General features: G+C 40.7%; 1 protein-coding gene and 1 pseudogene across 1 annotated transcript; both read right to left on the minus strand.

The window, feature by feature from the left end:
• Positions 1–20: 20 nt before the first annotated feature.
• On the minus strand, positions 21–3,766 carry dhdh.2 (dihydrodiol dehydrogenase, tandem duplicate 2). Its single transcript, XM_068730970.1, has 7 exons — positions 3,649–3,766; positions 2,827–2,938; positions 2,386–2,549; positions 1,606–1,858; positions 866–990; positions 433–583; positions 21–172 (listed from the first exon to the last, which is right to left on the minus strand). The coding sequence occupies exons 1-7, from the start codon at positions 3,736–3,738 to the stop codon at positions 63–65; spliced, it is 1,005 nt and encodes a 334-aa protein (XP_068587071.1). The 5' UTR covers positions 3,739–3,766; the 3' UTR covers positions 21–62.
• A 6,838-nt stretch (positions 3,767–10,604) lies between these two features.
• Positions 10,605–17,599, minus strand: LOC137887711 (trans-1,2-dihydrobenzene-1,2-diol dehydrogenase-like; annotated as a pseudogene).
• Between the last annotated feature and the right edge of the window lie 7,308 nt (positions 17,600–24,907).

Here is a 24,907-nt window from a genome sequence, read left to right on the forward strand (position 1 = left end):
TACTCAATAACAAGAACATGTTCTATTCAACAAGTGGATTTTATTCAGCTTAATGCTTAGCATTACTGGCCGTCCTGGCTGTACACCACCCCCACCTGCCTGCGAATCTCGTCCTCCACCTCTGCCAGCAGAAGAGAGTCAGCATGGGAGATAACTGCACTCTCCTTTAGCCCTACATGGGAACAATCATACTGTAAGAACATGTACAGTGTACTGTTTAGTCTGCAGGTAGAAACGTGGCAAATGGCCATTAAGATTTCAGTGTTTCTGACGCCATCTTGTGTTGAAAGTATGTATTACAAGGTAATGATATGCCCCAACATGATAATTAATCACCTACTGATAATGCTTGTTTTAGTTATTTTGTTAATAGAACAATTCATTCTTGTAGTGATATAGATACAGACTAGCATATGCTGAATGTCACAGTACCTTTGAGCAAACACTGTCGAACCTCCTCTGCTTCGTAACGCATGCCTGTACTGTTGAGGAAGTTGAGAGGCAGACAGGGATCTGGCACTGGGTACTGGGTCTCCTTCCCGTTTACTACTAATGATGTGGGGCACCACATATGGGCAGGGATCTAAAAAGCATGCAGCAGGATATTTTCACAACAGTAACAGCAGGCATACAATTATGAGAGATAGAAGTAAAGTGTGTGCAGTGAAAATACCTCTCTATCTTTGTCTTACACAACACATTTAGCTTACTAACTTACTTCCTAAATTGCTTCACACTTGACCATAGTTCACTTGCTAACCATTAATTTAATATTCAACATGCAAATACACATAATGCAAACTGGTTCGGCATTTCAGACTATTTTAATTGTATTTGATTATGCGTCACTGCTGTGATGACCTACCCTGATGCTGCCCTTTGTCCCCACAATTATGGCATCATTGGACAGCTCTATTCCTGAAGAGCAAGTGAAAACTGCCATCCTGTTCTTGGAGAACTTCAGTGTGACGACTACAGTCTCATCCACTCCTGCAACAACGTTCACATATATGATTTACAATTGATGAAGTGATATATAAAACAAATTATGTACGTTTTGTGACATGGTTTTAAAAAGTGCAACATAGATTACTGTTGCAGCGTGTCCAATGCGTCCTCCGCAAACAAAATGTTGAGTCAGTTAATTTGACTGTGCTCAAGGTGTCTGGACAATCATATCTTAACTTTTATTGTGCCAGTTAAGACACAAGAGATAAAGTCTTTTCAGACAGGAACACTCCTTTGGTTAACAATTCTCAATGTATATACAGTATAAAATCACACCGGGAAAGACTTTACAAGCTCCAACTTAAAAACTCCCTTTTATTATTATATGAGGGGCGTCAAATGGATATATATGGCTGGGTCTGTCAACCTGTGATTGATGCGTTTAAAGCAAGAAGAGAAAGCAGGATGAGGAGGACGACTTGGCCACTACAACAGGCTTTTTTTTTTTTTTACTCATATCACTCATATCATGTGAACAAATATTTAGTTTTTTGGTAAATGAATGAGCTATTTTTTCAACACTTCCCCAGATGTTAATGAAGCGGCAGAGCTTCAGACATCATATAATTGCGATCCTACTGTTCTCTTTGTCGTTACCTGTCTCCGTGCAGACACCCATGGCCTGGATGCACTCTGGCTTTTCTCTATTATACACCATGCATATGAACTGCAAGCAGTAGACACCAAGATCTAGCAATGCTCCTCCGCCCAGCTCCTTCTGCGAAGATCTCGGCAAGTGGATCACCGGCACGCCAAACTCAGATGTTACCATCTTCACCTCTCCCACCTCCCCCTGGGCCAGCAGCCGTCTGATCTCCACTGAGGCCGGGAAGAATCGGGTCCAGACAGCCTAAAGCAAAGAGCAGGAGGCGGTTTCTACAGTTGCATTTTAGTTGCTTGGTGTTATGTTATGCAGGTGTTGACTTACACTAAAGCTCAAACATCACAGCTCAAAATAACTTTAAATTATTAGAACGGGTTTGCAAGCTCATTTAGTTATCACGACATGTCATTTTTTGTAGGGTCTTGTTTCTGTGCCTCATTTATGACTTGTAATCTTGCACACTGACAAAATCCTGATGAAACCAATTGTTTGAAAAAAATATAGGAGAAAACAAATTGCTGTGTTCATTTTGCACTGATGCAACATATGATAACCTATTGACAAACAACAGTTTCTCACAGGAGCATTTTACATTGAAAAAAGTATGACAAAGCAATGTTGCAATATTTTTTTCTGTCTCTTACTACTCTGTGAATAACATAGAATGCTGTAGATGAACTTCTTAACTCGAGACATCACGACCCCTAAATTATGTTGCAGGTGAAAAGTGGAGAACAAGAAATTAAAGCTGTGAAGGTTTTTTCCATCCGTACCTCCATGAGGAAGACGTCATTCCTCTTGGCAGAGGACAGGATCTCCTTCACCTCCTTGGTGTTCATGGCCAGTGGCTTCTCACACAGCACATTCTTCTTGGCATTCGTGAAGAGCAAACAAGTGCTCAGATGGTAGGGGTGGATAACTCCAACATACACCACATCTGCGTGTGTGCGCGCGCACACGCACACACACACACACACACACACACACACACACACACACACACACACACACACACACACACAGCAAGAGAGCTGGTTCTGTGTATCAAATTCCATGTAACAGTACATTTTCCACAGCAAAGGTTGAAGCTATCTGCATTGTTAAGATTTAGCTCCCAGTGAAATGTCCTGAAACAGCAAATCCCTTACATCTGGTGCTCAAGTGCAAAGAACCATCAGTGAATCTAATATGACCACGGTCTGACAGAAACCAACCTATATCTGGATCTTTGGCCAGCTCCTCATAGCTGCTGTACGCCCGGGAGATGCTATGCTTTTTGGCAAACTCCTGTGCTTCCTTTAATTTACGAGCTGCCACAGCCACAACCTGTAAATACAGTTTCATAATATTAATCATTAACAACACAGTGCGTCTGTTCCAACTTGTAAGGCCCCGATTTACAATCTAACTTGTTTCAGTCTGTATGGAGGACTCAGTATTGCCACATTACATTTTCTGCATTACCTAATGTATCTCATGCTAGAACTGTGCTTTTCTTGGTATCTGGATATAGACCAGAATGGCAAAATAATATAATTGGCAATTTCTTACAGTCTCCCACTTAGATTCAGTTTGGAGTCGATACATACCTTTCGTTAAATGTGTCACTTTGTTAGAAAAAAAATGTATCAATAGAAGCTGCTTTAATCATCACTTTTGCCGATAGGTTTTGCCTTAATGTAATTATTGATGGAAAAAAACATGCCGTAATTCTTAAGCTATCGAGTGCAAAGAAATGTAGATGCGCATTTAGTACTTCATTTACGGTAGAAAGAAAGTGTGCCAAAGTGTTCAAAATGCTGCAAACAGTAGCTTGCGTTGAACTTAAACTCACTGGTGTCCAGTGTCGATGGCATTTAGCTCGTTAAAGCTGCTGGTTGCAAATCTATAACATTTCATTGCGACCTGGTTTTAACAATGTGAACTGTGGATAGTCGCAAACAGTATACAGCCTAAGTCTAATCCTCGCCGAGTCCTGAGGAGACGTCTTGCATTTGAAACCAGAGATGCATTTGTGTCTACGCATCTATTCATACCTGATGTTCTTGAGGAGGAAGAGTTTTCAGGGCTACAGTGAAGTCATGGCTGATCTTCCCCGCGCTACAGATTCCCCACCTGGTTGCCATATTGGACACATAGACTGTGAGAAGTGGTTGGACAGGAAACTAACAGATTGAGTTGATATCAGTGCCACATCACTGCCACACGGTGGAGGCAGAGTAATATTTTTAACTCTGTGATAATGATGGTGATTTTTACAAAAAACGTGTATAAAATAAACTACTTTTTAATATTGTTCTGTGTTACCTTCTTTTATTTCTTCCCTGCCCATAGTCAGGGTAGCACTTGTATTTATTACTACTTTTTTATAATTCTATTTTTTATATCTTCTATTTACTTATTGGTATAAGCTGACATGTACAGGCACATTTTGTTAGCGACTATTTATCATTATATTGCTTGGCATTATATTGAGGCTGAATTGTCCATTTATTTACCCTCTTAACTAAATAAGTAAATGTAATAGGATGAAGTTGCGCCAAAGAAGCACCATAAAACTAATAGAAAGAAATGTATTATAATTTTATCACAAATTGAACTTGAATACATTTCAGTATTGGACCCCTCCACTTTTTACAGTCCGAAAACTATATTAAAAGGGAAAAGACTGTACAATTGGCACGCACTAGGACCACGCGGAAACAGTGCCCGCTCAAGCTTCCAGTCCTGTTGCAACATTCCCAAATCTGCCTCAGAAGGACAATCTGTACAACATATGATATTCTGTCTTTGGACCCACACATGGGTTAAGGAAAAACTTTAATGGGGGGGGGGGATCCATATGACAGAAATGATACATATGAGAGTAGTAATAGCAGTAGTAGCAATAATAATAATAGCAGCAAAATGATAACTACTAATAATCACAGCAGCAGTAGTGGATATAATAGACTGATGACGATAATACAAGCAGTAATAGTAGCAGTGGAGGAGCTTAGTGTATCCTAGGAAGTCCCCCGGAAGTCGTGTCCGATAGCAGCATTTCTAGGGGCTGTTCCAAGGCAAACCTGAGCCAGTCCTAACCATAAGCTTTATCAAAAAGTAAAGTCTCAAGCCTACACTGTAATGAATTGCTGTAAATTTACGGTGGATTTAAAACTGTATCTTACAATATTTCATAATAACTTTAAAATACAGTTAAATGTTCATCCCTCGCATGTAAATTAACAGTCAATGCCGTCAATTAATGTAGTCTGTATATTAATGTAAGTTAATGTACAGACTTACATACTTAATAACCTTTTAAAAACGAGGCCTATTTGCAGGCCTCAGCTCGAATAAAGATAAGAAATACCTAATTAATTGTATAAAAAAAAAAAAAAAAATTAAAAAAAAAAAAAAAAAAAACTTTTTTTATATATTTTTGAGATGAGAAAAATCATGGAACCATCAGAATACATGTTACTGGTTCACATAAGATAAGGATGGAACACAGCAGAACTTGGAAAACTCAAAAGCTCGATCTTGAAAAACAGCACTTTTAGGGTATTGTTTTTTGGAAAGTATGGGTATCCAAGACTTTTAATATGCTGGGCTCTTAGAACAACTGATATAGGCTCTATATACACAGCTATACATAGATACAGTGAAACATTTATGAAATATAGAGCATTTCAAATTAGAAAACTGATCAAATACTCCAATATTTGAATAAAAAAGTATTTTTAAAATTCAAAAACACTCTATATCACTTCTATGTATCACTCATGATGTTCATTGAATCAATAGACCGAAGATTGGACCTTTTTTGAGTGTTTTAAGCTCTTTCTATGCCCTTTTTAGTTATTTAGTTTAAGGTCAAATCCTGCTTCAGACTCTCTGTTCAGGGCTGTATCTCAGCCCCCCCTTCTCCGATTTTCACCATTGAGACATCCTTCGAACCGTAGGAGCCAATAGAATTGCCTGGAATTGAAAGCTAGATGATTGACAGCACTATTAGCCAATAAAGCGCAAAAAGGTCCAGCTCTGAAATCTGATTTGCTGAGCTTCCAACCCTCCCAAGAATCCGAGGAGTGTCGGAGAGACACGAATCGAACGGATTCACACGGAGCACCAGCAGCTGGACAAACATGCGTTGGAAGTACGGAGATATTCCATTTTTTCGCTGAGATTCGACCAAAAGTAAGTACAATATTCGATGAAAGCTGTGTGACTTTTTGTGTTCGAAGCTGAATATCTCTGCGATGGTTTACCGGGGAGAGAAATGGAAACTATGTCCGTAATCTCCGTCAGGCGCTCGTGCTTTTTCATGCTGCATGTTCGTAGGTAGCACGTTGCTAACGGAGTGTAGCAGCCTTTTTCTCCGGTCTGTCCCAGTCATATCGAGTATGATTTATGATATTTTGTTATTTGTTTGCTTGGCTGATGGGAGATGTGTTTGTCTCATGTAGAAGTGACCTAGTTCATGTTGTTCCCAGGACGCTGAGGTTTCTGCAGAACTATAACATCACTATATTCGTTCTTCGTGGGTTCTCTGCCAGTTACTTTTAACACAAAACTCTCTAAGTTTTGATGTAGTCTGCGTCCAAATGGGGGACCCTCGGGTGTATCTGGTTTTAATACATATGTCAAATTCTGTTGACATATATTCTCTTGCTTAAATATGTTTTGTTAAGGTAATTCATCTCTGCATGTGTAACATGTTTAGCATCAGTTTTTTTTAGTTTACAGCATATGATGCTCCTATTTCTGTCATTGCTTTGCATTACCAACTGCTTAAATACTGTAACGCTGCTCTTGTAAGCAGAATCATCTCATTTAAGGAGGCAGAAATATTATATAGTAATGGTAGTTTGCTAAGTGATTTTAAAGATTCTTGGTACATTGATCATTTCTTTATTGGCTAATTAACCCCTGTTTGGTCTTTAATCAATTTTCTAGTATTGTGATTACTGGAATAATTCTGGACCATATTACACAAAATATGCCGTGTTGTTAGCCAAGGTGATACTATAGTATGCCATAAAAATGGCATAGTATATCAAACTTAGAGTATAGGTATATCAAAAAAGCCATAGTATGTATGTGAAAAAAAGTCATATTTTAGTATTTTGTAAAAAGTCATGAAAAAACATAGTATAGTTTGTCAAAAAAGTCATAGTATAGTATGTTGAAAAATTCAGAATAAAGGTTGACAAAAAAGTCATAGTATAGTATGTTGAAAAATGTTGTATTATAGTATGTTTAAAAAAAGTCCTGAGAATGCCACAGTACCATTGTAAAAGAAATGGAGTATAGTATGTCAAAAATGGTCATACAAGTCATAGTATACTATGTTGAAAACATTCATAGTGTATGTTGTATGTTGAAAAAAGTAATAAAAAAGTCAGAGTATAATATGTCGAAAAAGGCCATAAAAAGCATAGGTTGTCAAAATAGTCATAGTATAGTATGTTGAAAAATTCAGAATAAGGTTGACAAAAAAAGTCATATTTTGTTGAAAAAAGTCGTTGTATAGCATGTAAAAAAAAGTCATAATATAGGTTGTCGAAAAAAGGTCATCGAAAAAGTTGTAGTATAGTTTGTCGAAAAAAGTCATAGTATAATGCAGTGTAATTCAACCTTTTCTGAGCCATAGTCAACATACATTAAACATACATTAAAAACATCCCAGGGCACATCAACAACCAAAAAGTTACAAAATGACACATTGTAGCATAATACAGCATATATGCTGACAATTTAATGGCAAGTCTCTCAATTTGTTGATCCTTACTCAGTGTGAAACCTGGGCCTGTTTAGATGAACACAAAGCTGATATCCTGCAGAAACTGAAGAAAGGCGCACACGAAGCTCTTCCTCAACAGCTCTCAGTCTCTCTGTTTTTAGTCTTTATAGCAGTCATGCTTGAAAAGCTCATCTCACACAGATATGCTGTGGAAAATGGGAGCAATGTCGAAATAGCTCTGTTAGCCAGAATGGGGAACTCCTTGGCAGCAGTCAACCTAAAACTGTCCAAAGGTAGGGCCCAGTTCAGAGTCTGCATTTTTCCTTTTCAAATATTTCTCCATCGCTGGTAGTCTTGTCACCGCATCCTCTCCCGCGCATCGTTTAGTTCGACTGTCTTAAATTAACCAGGTCATTATTGAGCTACCTACTGCCACCCACTGGCATGGAAGAGTATTTAATTACTTAGCCAGCTTCTGTATTGCAGGCTTAGAAGCTCAACAATGGCAAATTATTTGCAGCAACTAAATACATTTTTCTGGACTGATTAAGTGAAATTGGATTTTCCCACGGCACACCTGACAATCTCTCACGGCACACTGGTGTTTCTACGGCACAGTGGTTGAAAATCACTGGTATAATGTGTTGAATAGAAGTCTTTAAAAAATCATAGTATAGTATGTAGAAAAAAGTCAGAATAAAAGGTGTTAGTATAGTATGTGGAAAAAGTCATAGCATGGTATGTTGAAAAAAGTAATGAAAAAGCCAAAGTAAAGTATGTCAAAAAAAGTCATAAATAAGTCATAGCATAGGTTGTCAAAAGAAGTCATTTTAGGTATTGTTAAGTTTAGTTGTTTATTGATTCAGTTCTGCATTTTATTAGTCAATCACTATCTTTCTTTGTTACTTAACATACCCACCATGTGTTCCAGAGTTTAAAGGATGAGGTGCCCAACCATTATCTCTATTTATACACTGATGACGTCAGCGGTGATGTCATGGGGTTAGACCAAGTGGGGGAAATAGATTATGTAAAGGTATGTATTTAGGTTAGTTGTGATCTGTTATGCATGGTTGCAATTGTATAGCATATGGTAAACTATCTAAAAGTGTTTTCTGCCTGAAGTTAAACTAAATCAACTGTTTTTGTTTATATATATTGTTTATATATATTTTTGGTTACACATGTAGCAGGGCCACTCTTGTAAATAAACACTTTTTGTATTCAGGACAAAGTTTCTCGTGTCTGCCTCCTACCACTATCCCAGGTCAGGCTTCCTCACAGTAGTCCTGCCAGTCCTTTGTTGAAATAGTTAAAAATCTGAATTCAAAATAATCACATTTGCACGTTCAGTCTCCTTATATTCAGTTTGAAAAGTCAATAAATGAATTATATACTTTGTTCTTCTTCTTGGTGTTAGATAAAACTGTAGCAAATTAATCTGATCTTTTTGATCAGATTTTATAACCTGTTTTGTCACAATGTAATTATTGCTGGGCAAACAGTTACTGTAATTCTTAGATAATAGAGCGATACAAAAAAAAAGAATCGATGCCCATTTACTACGTCATTTACGGTTAAAAAAAATGTGTCAAAGCGAACGAAATGCTGCAAGCTGTGGCTTGCATTATACTCACTGGGGTTCAGTGTCGGTGGCATGTTGCTTGTTAATGCTGCAGGCTGCAAATCGACATTTCATTGGGGTCTGATTATAACAGTTAACTTCAAATTGTGGGAAACAGCATTTACAGACAGTCGGCACGGTGCGAGAATCCTCGCCGAGTCCACAGAATACGTCATGCATTTGAAACCAGAGACGTATTTGAGTCTACGCATCTACTTATACTGATACCGTATGGTCTTAAGAAGGAATAGCTTTCAGGGCTACAGTGAAGTCATGATTCGCTACAGATTCCCCACCTGGTAGCCATACTGGACAGGAAACAGAGAGATTGAGTTGATATCAACAGTGCCACTTTGCTGCCACAAGATGGAGCCACAGTGTTATTTTTTAATCTCTGTGACGTTGCACAGCAATAACTAATAATAGTGATCTGGACACATATAATACCAGAATAAACCTTTTTTATATTCAGTTTTGTAATATCTTATCTCTTCCTTCTTCCCTGCATGGACACATGGGCTTTTTTATTTATAGTTATTTTTCATCAGTTTTTGACTATGAGATCTTTTTACCTTAGTGAATATTTTTTTATGTCGATGGAAAATGTTATGTCCCAAAACGAACAGCCCTCTTGGTTCTAGTAAGAGGTGACATGTACATGGACGTTGTGTTGGTCTGCCATGTATCATTATATTACTTTAGGCTGAATGGTCCATTTATTTAACCTCTGTACTAAATAAGTAAATGTAATAGGTTAAAGTTGTGGCATGGAAACAGCATGACATGTATAGAAATAAATGTATAACCTTTTTTCTTTTATACCAGCACATTTCAGCATTATCAATTCACCAAGCAAAACAGTTGTCAAAATAACGTTACTGCATTTGCATTCATGGACTGTATCCTGTATCAATGAGACACCGCCCAGTTTTTTGGAGGCCTACAGTATGAGACCAAAAGGTTGGAAAACAAGTATTAAATGAGTCATGCTCTTTGCTGACTCATAAAAGGTTATCCTCTCTGTCCTAACCTTGAAAAGCAGGCAGTGCAACCTATTTTTGTATGGAGAGCATGAGTCTATTTGTACACGACTGCAGGGTCGGACATGGCAAAACACTTTGATTCAAATGTGCCACTCGAAGTCTCTTCTTCTCTCCAGCGGATGATATTTGAAATGAAACAAGGCTTTCACAATCAATCCTTTATTGGATTCATCAATCACACACCCCACAGTGACAGCTGGGGTTGCCTTTCAAGGCCTAGGACTTGATTACAGGACATGGCTGCTCTGTTTGTTTACATTGTGATTTATCTGGTTTAAGACATTTTTAAACTGACATTTGTGAACTGACAGTGTCAGTGTTTGTCATGTACTGTATCTTAAGGACCTACAAGGTCTTTACATGGTGAATCTGGAGGATTTAACGGGTCTATGAGATGCAACAAAATACATGGAAAGAAAACAGTAATAAATACACTGATTTGCATGGTGAAATAATTTGCAGATTTTATTTTGAATTCAGTGGCCGCTCACTACAGTATGTTATCCAAGTCATATTTGTCTCACTGACACTGCGTCTGCTCGGGTTTTGTCACACACTGTCATGAGTGATCTGCTTATACCAAAGATCCAAAGCCTGCCTCGAGCATCTCCCTCTGTTCCATCTGAGTAGGTTAAGGTCAGGTGATTTAGGCTTTTGAGTGATGTCACTGGCTGTCCTGGCAGAAGGTAACTCCCACCTGCTTCCTGATTTCATCCATGATCTCTGTCAGTAAGACCGAGTCTGCCAGAGGCATCCGTGGGCTCTCCTTAAGTCCTGCAGATGAAGAGGAGTTTAACAGGAAAATCAGACTGACTGAAAGACTGTTTATAACCACAGTTAAATTATGCACATATTCACAATGAGGCATAAATTATGTCATAGCAGGGATGTAAAGATTATGTAAATTCATAAGAGGCAAAACAAATAGGAGTGTAATACTGTATAAGCTAGAGGACATCCCAAGGACTGATAACAGCATTGATTCTGAACCAATCTGATGAGTTCATTCATGTATTCATCCAAATTTTCTCAAGAAGCTCCAGGAAAGTGACTGTTTCACTGACTTGCAGTGTCGTTCTTTCAAACTCACCTTACATTTGAAATGGGGGTTTCGGCTGTTCAAACAGTTTCACCTCTTTGAAGACAAATATACAATATACTTTCCTTTTTTATTGTGACCTACCTTTAAGCAGTCACTGCCCCACTTCTTCTGCTTCATAGCAAAGCCCAGTGCTGTTGGTGAAATTCAGAGGGAGGCAGCGTTCAGGCAGAGGGTACTTTGTCTCCTCCTCAACTCAGTTTTTTGCATGTCTCAGTCATTTCTTAATTAAGTCAAATGTTCCTGTGCAAGACTACCATAATATGCTTTAATGGAGCCCTCAGTGCCGCTGATGACAGCATCGTTCGGAAGTCGAGAAGCGATTGAAAAGGCGCAGAAGGCCAACCTGTTCCTGGAGAACTTCATCACCACAACCACTGACTCACCCACTCCTGTCAAACATTTAAAAAGGTACATCATCACTACTGCTGTTGCTCATCAAAACTAGGTTTCAGGATTTACTAGCATGAGGTCACAAACACCTTTTTTTTGTGTAGCTATAAAATTGTCAAAAATGTTACATGAAGATAAGTAAGAAATAAGAAAATGCTCATTTCATGTATAGTGTGATGTGATGGACCTACATTGAAGGAAATCATGCTGTGAGACAGTATTACAGTATTCCCCTGTCAGTTTTACTGTATTATTCTATTACTCCGGGGAGGCTTTGGATTAGTCTCACATTTTTAAGATAAGTCTGGGATTTTCTGTGTGAAGAATTCTTCCCTGAGGTGTTTACATTGTGGACAGTTTATTTAAAAAAAAAAAGTGATTTCTGTCTAAGTTTATTGTCCACCACAAGAGGGATTCTAACCACTTTGTGATCAGTGATTCATGTAGTGTGGTTAATGATGCTAATCTACATCCCACCTCTGCTGCATGACCGGTGCGCTGAATCATACCTGAGTCGAGCAGCACCCCTGTGGCCTGGATGGACTCCGGCCTCTCTCCGTTGAACACCATCAGCACAAATTGCAAGCAGTACACTCCAAAATGCGCCACCGCCCAACTCCTTCTCCACAGAGCGGGGGATGTGGAGCTGAGGGGAGCCGAAGTAGGCCTTTACCAGCTTTAGCTCGCCTATACTGCCTTCTCCGCCAGCAGCCTGCGCACCTCAGCGTGCACGGGGAAACAGCGTGACCAGATGGCCTGAGAGGGACGGAGCAGAAAACCTAGCACCACTGCAACAGTAAACAGCTTATACTGGAGTTTCACCTGAGCAGCAATTTATAACCACAGCTCTCCACTTTCTCCACCTGCCATGAGTGCTGTGGCAGATGTGCTGGTCAAACATGATAAACAAGATGTTTTCTTGCATCATAAGGTATAAATATTCCCATGACATTCAGGGTTTTGCTTCCTACATTAATCTCCTTTGCTTCAAATAACTGCACTCATGCCACTGTAATGTAGCTGTTGGCCTAAACTGCAATGGGAATTTTAACATACGCAGACCGCAATTCCTCCTGCTGCAAAACTGTTTGTGACAAATTAAAGTAATAGATATACATTTTAGGAAATATGCTTGCTTTCTTGCAGAGAGCTAGATGAGAAGATAGATAGTACTCTCTGCAAATGGGTATGGTATACATTCTCATCAAATTTTTGGCAGGAGAGCAAATAATGTCTATTTACCAAAATGTTGAAAAAAAGTAATTTAATAACAATATAATCAAAATAGTTTTCTGCATTTGATCCATTTTTATTTCACGAGATACGAAAGGGGAAGATGTCTGTGTTAAGATTATTACTTTCCAGTTTTAACCTCTAATCACACCTTAATTTGGTTTTGTTTTAGCACCAAACCTGCACCTGCTGTGACTCCATACTGCCAGCAAGTCGCCCGTTCTGCAAAGGTCTATATGAATCACCTTCTGCTTCAACATTACCTCCATCAGGAAGACATTGTTTTTGTTGGCTGCAGCGATGAGGTCTTTCACTTTCCAGAGTTCATAGTGAAAGGTTTTTCACACAACACATTCTTCCCGGCCTTGAGGAAAAGCAGACCGACTCGCCAGTGCTCCGTGTGCAGCACTCTCGAGTACACAATGTCTGTGAGGATACAGATGTTCCAGACTCAGCTTCAAACAGCGACATCAACATGCCACTATCTCTGCCTATGCAGCCGCTCACAGCTCTTCATTCACCAATGTCTAGGTCGTCGGCCAGCTCCACACAGCTGCCGTAAGCCTTAGGAATGCCATGCCTCTTGGCAAACTCTTTGGCACGCTCCAAGCTCCTCGATGCAATCACTGCTATCTGTGCGAAAGAGAAAAAAACACACACATTCATCACAGTGCTGCTCTGTCAGCAGCTCTGGAGACACAACCTGTCTGACAATGAAGATGTAGTGGGCCTGTTTGGGTAGAGTACCTGGTGATCTCCAGGAGGTAGAGTCTTCATGGCCACGCTGAAGTCATGGCTGATCTTCCCCTGCAGCACAGAGTCCCCATCGGGGTTGCCATGTTGACTTGGAACTTATAAGTGACAAACGAGCGGGATGGTGCTTTAGTAAAGATCGGAGCTGCTGGTGAATTGCGACCTTGGAAAAGGTTGCACGTTCAGGGGAAGAAACATACTGAACTGTCATGCCTTAGAGCCAGCAGCACTTCAGCGAGAAGGCTCCTGAATTTATATGCTGGGGAGGCTGGATGTGTCACCTGCCCTCTGCTCCCACCCTGAGGTTAGAGGGTACAACACACACACACACACACACACACACACACACACACACAAACTGCTGTGTTGTTGCTGACACAGGCCTTTCAATTTGGACTAAAGTGGTTTGTACCAGTTGCCTCTAGAAATCTGCAACAGGATTATCAGTGGGACTCTAATCATTAATACGCTGAAGGGGAAAAATCGCAAAGCTTAATGTATACAGGGCGAGGGCTCACCTTGTCCACAGCTCAGCACTCTCCCACAGTAGTACAGGTCAGGTATTGGAACCAGGAGCTGCTTTGTTTCACACTGAGAGAGCCACTGCTTAGCCAGAAGCTAGTGATTAAACCCGAGTCTCGCGGGAGTTTCTGGGATAAATAGATATGCTAGGTTCACAGCATGCTCATAGTGCCCACAACAGGGCAATTTAACTGGCCAATAAGCTGAGCCAGGATGACTATAGAAAAGAATCAGCTCAGTTGCCCTTGAGCTAAATATTATCCGTTTAGACAGACAGACGGCTGTGTAAACTTCCTGCCATGTGCTGCCAGTAGAGGACACTGTGTTGTCAGCGGAGTTTACTTTCTCTCTCAAGCTTTGAGGAGTTGGCATTTGTCATTGTAAGGAATTATATAAAGGTTTGCAAAATCAGGTGAGCTAAGGAGAAGACAGATGCACTTTCTATCTGCCAGAGGTCATATAACATTTGTTGAATTTGCTGTCATCTGAGGATAGTTAAATGTTTTATTTCAATTCACAACATTTGAAACATATTTTTTCTGTCTAAATGTATACCCATTTAATATTGCGGTCAATTTAAAGTACATTCTAGTCATTATCTTGTCTTCAGTATATGGTGTTTTTCCTCATTTTCTGCAGGAGCTATATGGTGATTGGATTTACATGAGAACATAGTGTCAGTGTCACCAACTTCCTCATTACAAAAAAAAAAGAATTTTATCAATGACTCGCTGGCTGCTTTCCTTTTGTATTTCGCTTCCAAATGAATACTGGGAGCTGTGTGCCGTTGTCATAACAACAAGGTGCCAGCTGGGCAATTTGTATGCAAATGGCATTGGGCTTGGCCTGATATCCTTGCCTATACCACAGGACCTGGTTGCCATGGGAATGCCCAATTCCTCCTTGAGTAATTTGTACCTTTTTATTTATTTTTTTAACTTTAAGTAATACGGACACAACTGTATTTCTCTGGCATCACCACAGGTGTTAAGAAAAGAGGTAAAAGTGTGAGGTAGGATGTGTAACCTGACAGGGCGAGTTTCAACTAGATTTTAAATTGGTGTGAAGCAAGGACTTGGTTCTGTGTGGCCTGACTAGACTGCCAGCAGACAAGCACACAGCACAGAGGCTCAGGTGGTCAGAGAAAGGGTGTTCTGGACAGGACTCGGACAGGGTCGCCCGGCAGCCGTGCACTGGGACTCTACAGCTCTCACCCTCAGCTGAGCCATGGATGCTTACTTCTCAGCGGAGAGAGAAAACAAAAACATTACAGCTGAAAGCATCCCTTCCTTGCATAAGCTCGAGGTCATGAGGAGAAAAAAACCTGCAAACTGATCGGCCATTCAGTTTTCGTGAAGAGTGGCTGAAGAGTCAATATCAGAAGGTGGAGTTTGAGGCCCTGGGATGGAGGTGGATGGTAAAGATGGCTCCAGAAAGCAAATCGTGATGAGCCGAGTCATTCAGAAACCTGGCATACGGTAGGAAGCCAGGGCCTCAATATTTAGCACGGCCAGGACGATTGCCTTCCACTCCTTTCACTTCTCACTGTCTATATTTGATTAAGAATTCATGCATCATCTCTTGTCTGCTTCCCTATTCCACCAGGACATGGAGGAAGACCGGTCACAACAGTTTCCTTAGAGAGGGTGGATTGTTTTGCATGTGAAGGTGGTTGATCACAGCAGACAGTTTTGTTTCACACATTGTCATGTCATTTCATCTGCGCATATTGCTATCATAAAGATCCCTCCCATATGTTGTTGTAAAAACTAATTTTGGGAGGAAAGAAACATAAAACATTCAAAACTTGTAAACTAGTAGGATTTTTTTAAGCTAGCCTGTTATTTGATGGTGTTGAACTCTTTTTGAATTTTAATTATTGAAGATAGGACTGGCTACATTGTGGCTCTGCAACCCCAGTTACCACGTAACAGCTCCATATTTCATCAGCAACTTCAAGTTAATGGGAAATAAAAAAAGGACCAGAGAGAGGCACCCTAATCCTATTTTGATTGATGCGGATATGCAGAGGGTTTTTCCCCCCTTCCTCCAGCTGTCAGTGTAAGTGAGAGCCATCTTGCTGCTTTGTATTTTCTTTTTTTGTGGGGGAAAGGGAACAGTATTGCAGCAGTTATGGGAGCACCATCACTCCTTCATCTCTGTCTCAAGGTCACTGCAGAGGAAGGGTGTCAGGCTAGACAAGCGCCAGAAGGTGCCAGCCATTTTGAGGGGAGGTTGGGAGCTTGATGAATCCAGGGAGGGAGAGGGAAGTGTGCAGAGAGGAGCAATAAGTCATTTTGTCAATGCTACAGCATGTTCTGATGTGTGGGCCGGGTTATTTTTTTCCATTAGAAAAAGTGTGATAGAAGGAGACTGAGAGGAGCAAGCAGAAATGGGAGCCTTTGAGCCGCCCGGCATTGTGCTGGCCCTTTGAGAGTCCTATCTTTGTCTGCAGCACACACACACTGGGAGGCTGAGCTGTGGACCAAGAGCAGGCTGGACCAGAGCTGACTAAGCAGCCCTTCATCTGGATGTTAGTGCTGATAGGGAGGGCAGCAGGATGTAGAGTGAGTAGAGCCGAACATAAAGCTATTACACCGAGTTACCGTTCATTTTGACCAACTCTCCATGTGTTTTATGGTTTTTGTCAGCCGTTTATGTGAGGCTGAAAACCACTCATTAAAGTGGACAGAGGAGACACATTAGGCAACATGTCAGCAGGCTGGTTATTATATGTTGATAGTTTATTTTACATAGTATTGTGCATTTAGTTCTGATGCTTGGTTGCCTGTTTAAAGTCAAATTTGTGCAGTGTTTTTAACACAGTACAGAATAAGCAAGCACCAACTGTGTGCATTACAACCAAAATGCTCCTGAGCAATGTGATCTAATCTTCACATCTGCTAACCTACACACCCCAAGCACATTTTAAGCAAAATGTACTTCTCTGTAACACTTGCAATGTCTCATTGTTGTTTAATCTTTATATATATGCAAGCAAAGTAATACCAATTGTTTATTACTCTGATCAAAGTTTCAGGCAGATGTACAAGGAGAATGGATTTACCAAGGTGAGTTTTCATGATAACAAATGTGCTAAAATATGTCTTGTTTTTTCTGCAATACTTACACTTAATGGATCTGAAAGAGGGTTTTCCAACCAACAAATAAAGCCCTTTGAGAGGAGGTTTTGCCCCTGTGGTGAATGTCTATTTCTATTTGAGTGCTAAACAAGGTGTCTACTCCATCAGTGCTGTTGTTCCACTGGAGTAAGTATCTGTCTCCATTAAATGCAGCTTGCATCTAGGGGACATGGGACCCACACTGCCTCTCTCTCTCACTCACACACACACACACACACTCAAAAACAAAAATAAGTTGTGTCTCTATCCAAGTCCACGGCGGTGCCTCCTTGTATCGGTGGACTGAGATTGTGTGAGGCGATATGGATCCCATCTCAGAGCCTCTGCTGAGGTGAGAGTGGTAGACATGCAAAGAGCCAAGACATGGGGCAGATACCAACCTCTATCATCACCCAACTGATAATGTCCATGATGGAGTGAAGCTCCTGCTCCTCCATGATGTTCCGCATGTCTTGAGGTGAAGCAGGATTAGGGGTGTGATGTTTACATGCACAGTAATCTGACCGGCCAGATGATTTGTTAAACAGAACCATCTGAGAAGCCATCATTGGTAACTGTTTGGAAAAGTGCAGGTAATTGGACGAACCATCTGTCAATCAAACTATTGCCTAAACCAGTCAGGAGAAGAGCACAAATAGATATAAATACTCTCCAGTTCTGATATACCTGATGTTAAATTAGCATCTACACTAATGAACAGTCGTCTCTGTTTTTCGTCTCCCACACTTTTTAGCCACACACATGGCTGCCAGCGGCTCCTCACAGGACGCTGATTTTTCCAAGCACTGGCTTGCACAGCACAAAGGCATTACTTGAAGCCTGACAAGTTGGATTTTTGTGTGATGTCGAGAATCCAGCTGTCGTGCAAGGTAACATGCACAGGGGTGTAAGACCTTGTGATCACAGATTACAGTGTTTTTCTTCGATGTGTCAATAAAATTAAGTGTAACTGCTGTAGGGGTGTACAGGGAAGTCACTGTGTTGTTGGATACAGAGCTGCAACATCAGTGCTGGTATTTAATAGCTTATTCCACATTTTTAAGATATTGATGAGTTACTTATTAACTATGAATCCATTACAATTTACAAACCATTTGTAAAGCGCTACAAAGAAGCTAAAAATACAAAGACGGTTTTGAGGATAAAAATTAACCTAGCAACTCAAGCATTCTCATTATTGGCTTATTACTGATAAGGCACTGCCAAAGCATGCATTACCCATTTATAAACCCACTACTTGAGAGTTTATAAATCATTAGTTGTCCCAACATATTATAATATTAATGAATAATCTCCTTAGTATAATTTCTCACTTAACTTCACAGTTTAAACCGTCTTCCACATTTCCTAAGTACATGGTAAGACCTTCCTGAGCACCCTTCCTCTACCGCGTGACAGAAAAGCTGTTCACTGAGACCAATGGCGCTGCTTCACCCACCTTTTCATTTCCCACTCCATCAGTGGTCTGTATCCCCCCTGTTGGCCAGTCACACTGGCTCCTCTGCGGGGAGGCCGAAGCCATTAAGCAGCCAACACACGCCGCTGCGTCCCCCTGTTTAATTGCCTGATAGGGCTTGTGATATTTTTATCAGCTGTCCTGTGGCGGATGGCTGCCAAGAGGAGAGATGTCTGTGTGTGTGTGTGTGTGTGTGTGTGTGTGTGTGTGTGTGTGTGTGTGTGTGTGTGTGTGTGTGTGTGTGTGTGTGCGCGTGTCTTTATGTGTCATGCCTCGGTACACCTCTGACAAGAGAGCTGCCTGCTTGCTGCAGGAAACCCGGTGCTTCTGTGCACCTGCATATCAAACTGTGTGACCCAGCCTCTCAGCCGTGACATAGCACAGAACATCCGTACCTAAATTGGGCTTTGGCTTTGACGCCTCATCATCACCGTTCTAAGATAATGAACAATTTCTTCAGCACTTTGGAGCACTTTGGAGCTGATTTTCCCACATACAGTACACAGTTGTTCCTCCACAGTGGATACTTTCATCTACGTTATGAGGTTTAAAAATGACTCTGAAAAGTATAGTGGATGGATGTATCACTATAAGCTGCTATCAGTATCAGCTATGGGGCATTTTCCTGCCTAGGGACTTTATATACAGATACAGTACAAAGGTTACTGTTGCTGTCTCTCACACACATGCACACATTAGCACTTCCCTGCCAGCTGTTGGGTTTATTAACTGTATGCTTGTCCACAGTCAGAGTGATTTAGGGCTTTGGAGGGAGGTGAAGGGAGGAAGAAGTGTCAGTGTGGGAGCCAGAGAGAGAGAGAGACAGCATAGGATCCTTATTAGAGCTCCGGAGCCTACTAACTGCCGACCAACAAAAAACCAATTCGCTCACTTTTCCAGCTGAGTTTTTGGCAGGGGATTAGGAAGTGGATTTCACCTCTTTGAGTGCAAGCTTTGTCTTATGTGGGAGTTATTGAATTTGTTCAGCAACTCCCTCAATGCAGTTTAGGAAATTTCACTGCGGTCACTCGGCACACTGATTAGTCAGTTAGTCACACTAAGCAACGCAAGCACAATTTCTCCCAAAATAGGGTAAGCGTAAAACTTTGAACCCTGGAATAAATAAATGAAAGAATATGCACCACATTTCATGGTCAATCTTGATCTTTCCTTGCCATATTTTCTGAGTGGACAGCTAACTGTAACAATAAAATCAATTCAAATCCTTAGATACCTTTGCTGAAAAGAAATTTGCTTAAACTTCATCAATTGCCAAAAAAAGTTTTTACGGTTGCTTAAGGTGGTTTTTGTCTTTGTCGAAAAGGAGTTAATGCAATGAATGGACAATGGAAACACTTTTGCCAAACAAACTGATGTAGCGAACATTTAACTAACATGACTGACCAGCTGTGTATGGCTTCTCGGATATAGAGTGCTGCAGGGATGATGTATTTCTGGAGGCCAACTCCGGAAGCTCGCATCGCACTGGTTCCCTCAATAAAAAAAACAATGGAATTTTTCCATTGGATTTTGGAATACTGCAGAAAATAAACTCTGTGGCAAACACAGGTTTATGATACTAACATGTTTTAATCTATCTCAAATGAAGACCACTTTTATGATTTTTGAAGCATAAATGCAATCTTCAGAAGTAAAAAGCGTTGTAAATGAACTACACCGCGGTAGCATGAGCGAAAGTATACACAACAAAGCCGCAAAGGCAAACTAGTTTGCGTGAGTCTCATTTCACCAGCTTTTAGCAAACGTCTTTTTTTCTTAAAAACTTTAAAATTCACAGAGGGGTATTTACTGGCGTATTTTATATTGTAGAACAAAACTTTAAAACATCTTAAGCTTGTCTGAAACACATGTCTTATTTCAGGTATCTTTCCAAAAACCCATTCAAAAAACCTATTGACTTTAAGACGAGGGAACCGGAAATGTACAGACGCTAACTCATCCCCACTTTGCACAACTTTATTCCCTGACATCATGTTGCTAACAGATTTTATCAGCTGTAGCAAGACATTGGTATAAAACCCTGTCTCTTGGTATAAAGTTGTAATACAACCCTGTCTTTAATGTTTCTTACTTGTTTATAAATAAGAGTCTTGTAAAAGGTGTCTTAAATATGCATTTGATACGAAATTACAATATAATGCTCTTTAAGACTGAGGCTGAAGCTGCATGTTACAAACAAAAAACCAGTGTCCTATTGACGATCCATGTAAAAGCCATAAGGAAAACAGAATTGTGTTGCAGTGGAGAGCCAGTGAGTCCTGGTACTATGAGTATGACAAGTAAAGAATACATACTAGCATTCCAAATATAACTTTTAATGGAGCCCTATCGACACCACTTTAAATTGTCGTGCCTAGTCGTTACGGTTGCTAAACTAGGATTGGACAAGCATTCTTCTGGGAGGGGTTTCGCAAACGGTCAATTGAGCAACAGGAATAAAGACATACACGTCTGACTCTAATCACCATATCAGAACAGAGCATGCATAATACTCTAAATTTCTTTGTGGTAGACATAAAAATCATGAAATATTCAGAGTTTAACTGCCTCCTTTAATCCCATGGCTGTGCCAGGATTAGAAAGGAAGCAGAACTGGAAGTTCAAAAACACCGTCTCTTTCTCTTCCTGTCTGTCCGTCTCCTCCTCACACTCAAACGATGGAGCACACCTACAGTGCACTGAGCGTGGCCACAGACATACTCCATCACTCGGCCATCACCTCACAGGTCTTTTCTTCTCCCCTGCACAACCCTCACATGCTCCTCCTCTTTCCTAGACTGAGGGCTCTCTCCTTCACCCCCTCTTCTATCCCTCTTATCGCACACAAAACACACACACACACACACACACACACACACACACACACACACACATATAGACACAGCCAAAGAGGCACTGCCACAAATATAAGAGCACGAACACAATAAAATGTTCCCCACCCCTCCCTCTTGTTTTGCTCTGGGGAAGTTGGCACCGTACTGTAACTGTCTATTGTATCCACTGCTGTGGGCTATGTGGTTACACACTCACACAGACAATTACATGCAATATAAATAAAAAAAACAACAAATCCCTGTGAAACACCTGAGGAGGAAACATCAAAGGTACAATAGCTCTGAAGGATCCACCTCTGCTAATGAAAGTGAGTTATACTTTACACAAACTATATCTGCTTCCTTATTGTTATGTAAAGACTCTATAGCCTCTGTGAGACCTGCTCCATTGATGGCTGTTGGTAAAGATACAGACAGGTAGATCATTTTTAGGGAGACATCTGACTCTGAAGCATGACACTTGACTGCTGGAAAAACAACAGAAAACAGCTCAAAACAATATATGTTTACATTCAAGTGACAAAGAGGGTGTACAAACTATCAGTCTACATCTGGAGCGAAGGAGGGAGTCATGTGATATTATTCTTCAGCCATAAAGTCCAAAGAGGGAGGGGGTCGGGGTAATTGAATGGCTCAACAAAATGACAGACTTTGACATAGGTGAATGCCATAGACCCTTTCACAGTTTGTGAACAATGATGATTTACGGAAGTGTGCGCACAGAGTTTGGCAAGAACAGCTGAGAACAATAGCTTGTCAAGCTATGCAAGGGCATTAACCACCAAAGATCGCGAGTGCAGCCTAAATAAACTGACTTTGACAAATGGTGAGGGACTTCCAGATCTGTGGGCTAGTGAGTGAGGTGGTAGAATACATGAAACAAGTAACCCAATATTTAGTGGCCGGATATATACACATATCTGGTGTCCTAGAGTGTAATGTTCCACCAGCGAGAAATTACAAGCATACAAATCACTATATGCTTACAACTACATTATATGTAGTCATATACAGCATGTCAAATAACATGACATAAAAGTCTTATTGTCTACAAACACAAGCATTTCTGTATAACTCTATATTTTATAGTAAGGCCTGTTTTGTATGTCAGTCATAGTAGTGTTTTACAAATATCTCTCTCTGTGCTATCAAGAAACTGCCATAAATGGTCCAACTTTGCAGTGCTGACAGGCAGAAGAGAGAATGGCTGCATTACCAAATGCCTGAATGACCTGCACATCTCCTAAAGCGGTGTGTGACTTAATTCTTTCTGAATTCATATTGGCAAAAGCGCAGAAATCCTTTCAACGTACCCTTTGCAACGGCAGCAAAAAGAGGACCAGGCCTGGTCAATACAGAATATCAATCTATTATAGGTGTTTCATAATTTAGATCATGTAGATATTGTGTTAAACTTAATTAATTTTTCTCCAGGTCTCCCTTTTTGCACACATCTCATTCTTAAGTCTCCTCTGCCTCGCTCCTTCCTCACCCACCCCTCTCTTCCTCCCTCCACAGCCCTCTCTTTGTGAATGAGCAGCGGATTGTTCAGCAGTCCTTTAAGCCATATAGTGAGATATATTTCTGACTCTTCAGCACTCCAGAGGTGGTCAGCGACAGGGACTTTTTATTTTCCACAATGGGGAGAGAAATCATTCAGTGAAAGGCCTTTCAGGCTTTCATTGTACTAAGGTCTAACAATCACAGCTGATTCTGATTTCACTCACTGCTGGTATATGTTACAGCTCTCCTGGGCTGTATGACATAACATTACAGGCCACTTGACATGAGGAGGATGAACGCAATGTTGGCTGTGACTCTTTTGCCATGTGCATTCCATCTGTTACCTTGTTGATGAGAAAGATTTTGTTTATGCATGCATTGAGATGGCTACCGCAGGAATGCCTGTTTGTTTATTTTTTGGGGGGTTTTAATGATCAGTCCATTAATGCAGGTGATTCCAGACATATTTCAATTGTGTGCCCACCTCCCCCGCCAGTAGAAAGGACATTCATTCGTGAGATGAAGCATGGAGGTCAGCAAGGCCAGTGTGACATTCGGTGCATTGGTTGGCTGACTCCAAAATTCCTCCTCCTTTACGCTCCCCTCCAGGAATGATTCTGCTCAACAGACTGGCTCTTCTGCAACGTTATAATTTTGGGAGTCAGTTATGACACTCAAACCGTCTTAATTATTCTGAGCAATGGCTAGATGTAATTAAGCCTCTCTAGATGCATGCGGTTGATGATAATTTGATCCTAGCTCCCTCAGCTCTTCGTGATTCTCACATCGACATGATTTTATCACACAACATATTGTGCTGCTAATATGCGTTTGGTTTTCATTGCCAAAGAAAAATTTGATAAAGGACTGCATTTTTCTGATCTATCTCAAAGCTAGAAGAGGAACCATGGAAGGAAAACAAGCCTACCAAAACAGCCAATCAAGACGCTCTATTCTTAAGCCTGGCGATGGTTTACTACAAGGCCATTTACTGTCAGAATTTAAACCCACATGATTTATGGTATGGCTGCCGTGGTCTGCTTTCTTTCCTTAGTTCAAAGGATGAGCCTAGCTGCAAAACGCTCAAGGGCACAGGCTAATATGATAAACTGGGAACAGAGGCTGCAGGCTGAGGGGGTTGGGCCTCCTGCAAACTACAGTTTACCCTCACCCTGTGAAAAGCAAGCACTGTCGTCTCTGCCGAGGGATGAGATCTTTTTCCCCCATCAACTCTCACTGGGGGAGAGGATGGGGAGGAGGAGGATGGTATTGTAGGGATCACCAGTCATGGAGGATTATCATTGCTAAAAATAAGAAAATGGTATTTTCCTCTCTTTCAAATGAGTTCCTCTGGGTTTCTTTCTCTGTTATTATTTTCATGAGAGAGAGTGGTTTTATGAAATACGCATGAATCATCCACTGAACGATATAGCATGCTAATATATTGAAATGTATTTGGTTTCTTTGCAATATTAAGTTTGTTGTGGAGAGAAAAATATTTCAGCTTACTGTTCAGCATTTCAAATACCAGCACTAAACATCACTCTCCTTTATATTAAAAGCCCCCAAATATCCCCTGGAATATTTTACCCTCATGCCAGCAATTGGTTAAGCAGAGTAGGGGTCATATTTTGGATATAGCGGATATCCCATTTTGGAATTAATCTTTGCAATTCAATTTCAAGGACTGAATCAATAAACAGTATTTAAACATTTTATGAGCATTGCAAGATGGATTTAGGATTCCCTAGTCAGAAATAGGCAGCTAACTGTATCAGCCTCTGAGGGTTCGTCTGGAGGGAGGATTGGCTGTGCTTAGAAACAGACATTTAGGACGAACTGTTAGCAGATGGCTGGGTGACAACTTGAGCTGCTGGTTCTTGTGTTGACATATCACAGTGAGGTCGCAGCTCAAGGCAGCACGTCATCACATCAAAATCTGT

Source organism: Cebidichthys violaceus, unplaced genomic scaffold (assembly GCF_023349555.1).
Source record: "Cebidichthys violaceus isolate CVI_PGR_0920_01 unplaced genomic scaffold, fCebVio1.0.p SCAF_5, whole genome shotgun sequence".
Classification (NCBI taxonomy): domain Eukaryota; kingdom Metazoa; phylum Chordata; class Actinopteri; order Perciformes; family Stichaeidae; genus Cebidichthys; species Cebidichthys violaceus.

What these genes read in the sequence shown, in the direction of transcription:
- dhdh.2 (XM_068730970.1), bottom strand. Translation starts at nt 3,738, where the DNA reads ATGGCAACCAGGTGGGGAATCTGTAGCGCGGGGAAGATCAGCCATGAC. An exon ending in GGCCAAAGATCCAGATATAG is followed by an intron (nt 2,550 to 2,826) that starts GTTGGTTTCTGT and finishes GCACACACGCAG; the next exon opens with ATGTGGTGTATGTTGGAGTT. An exon ending in GGACAAAGGGCAGCATCAGG is followed by an intron (nt 584 to 865) that starts GTAGGTCATCAC and finishes CATGCTTTTTAG; the next exon opens with ATCCCTGCCCATATGTGGTG.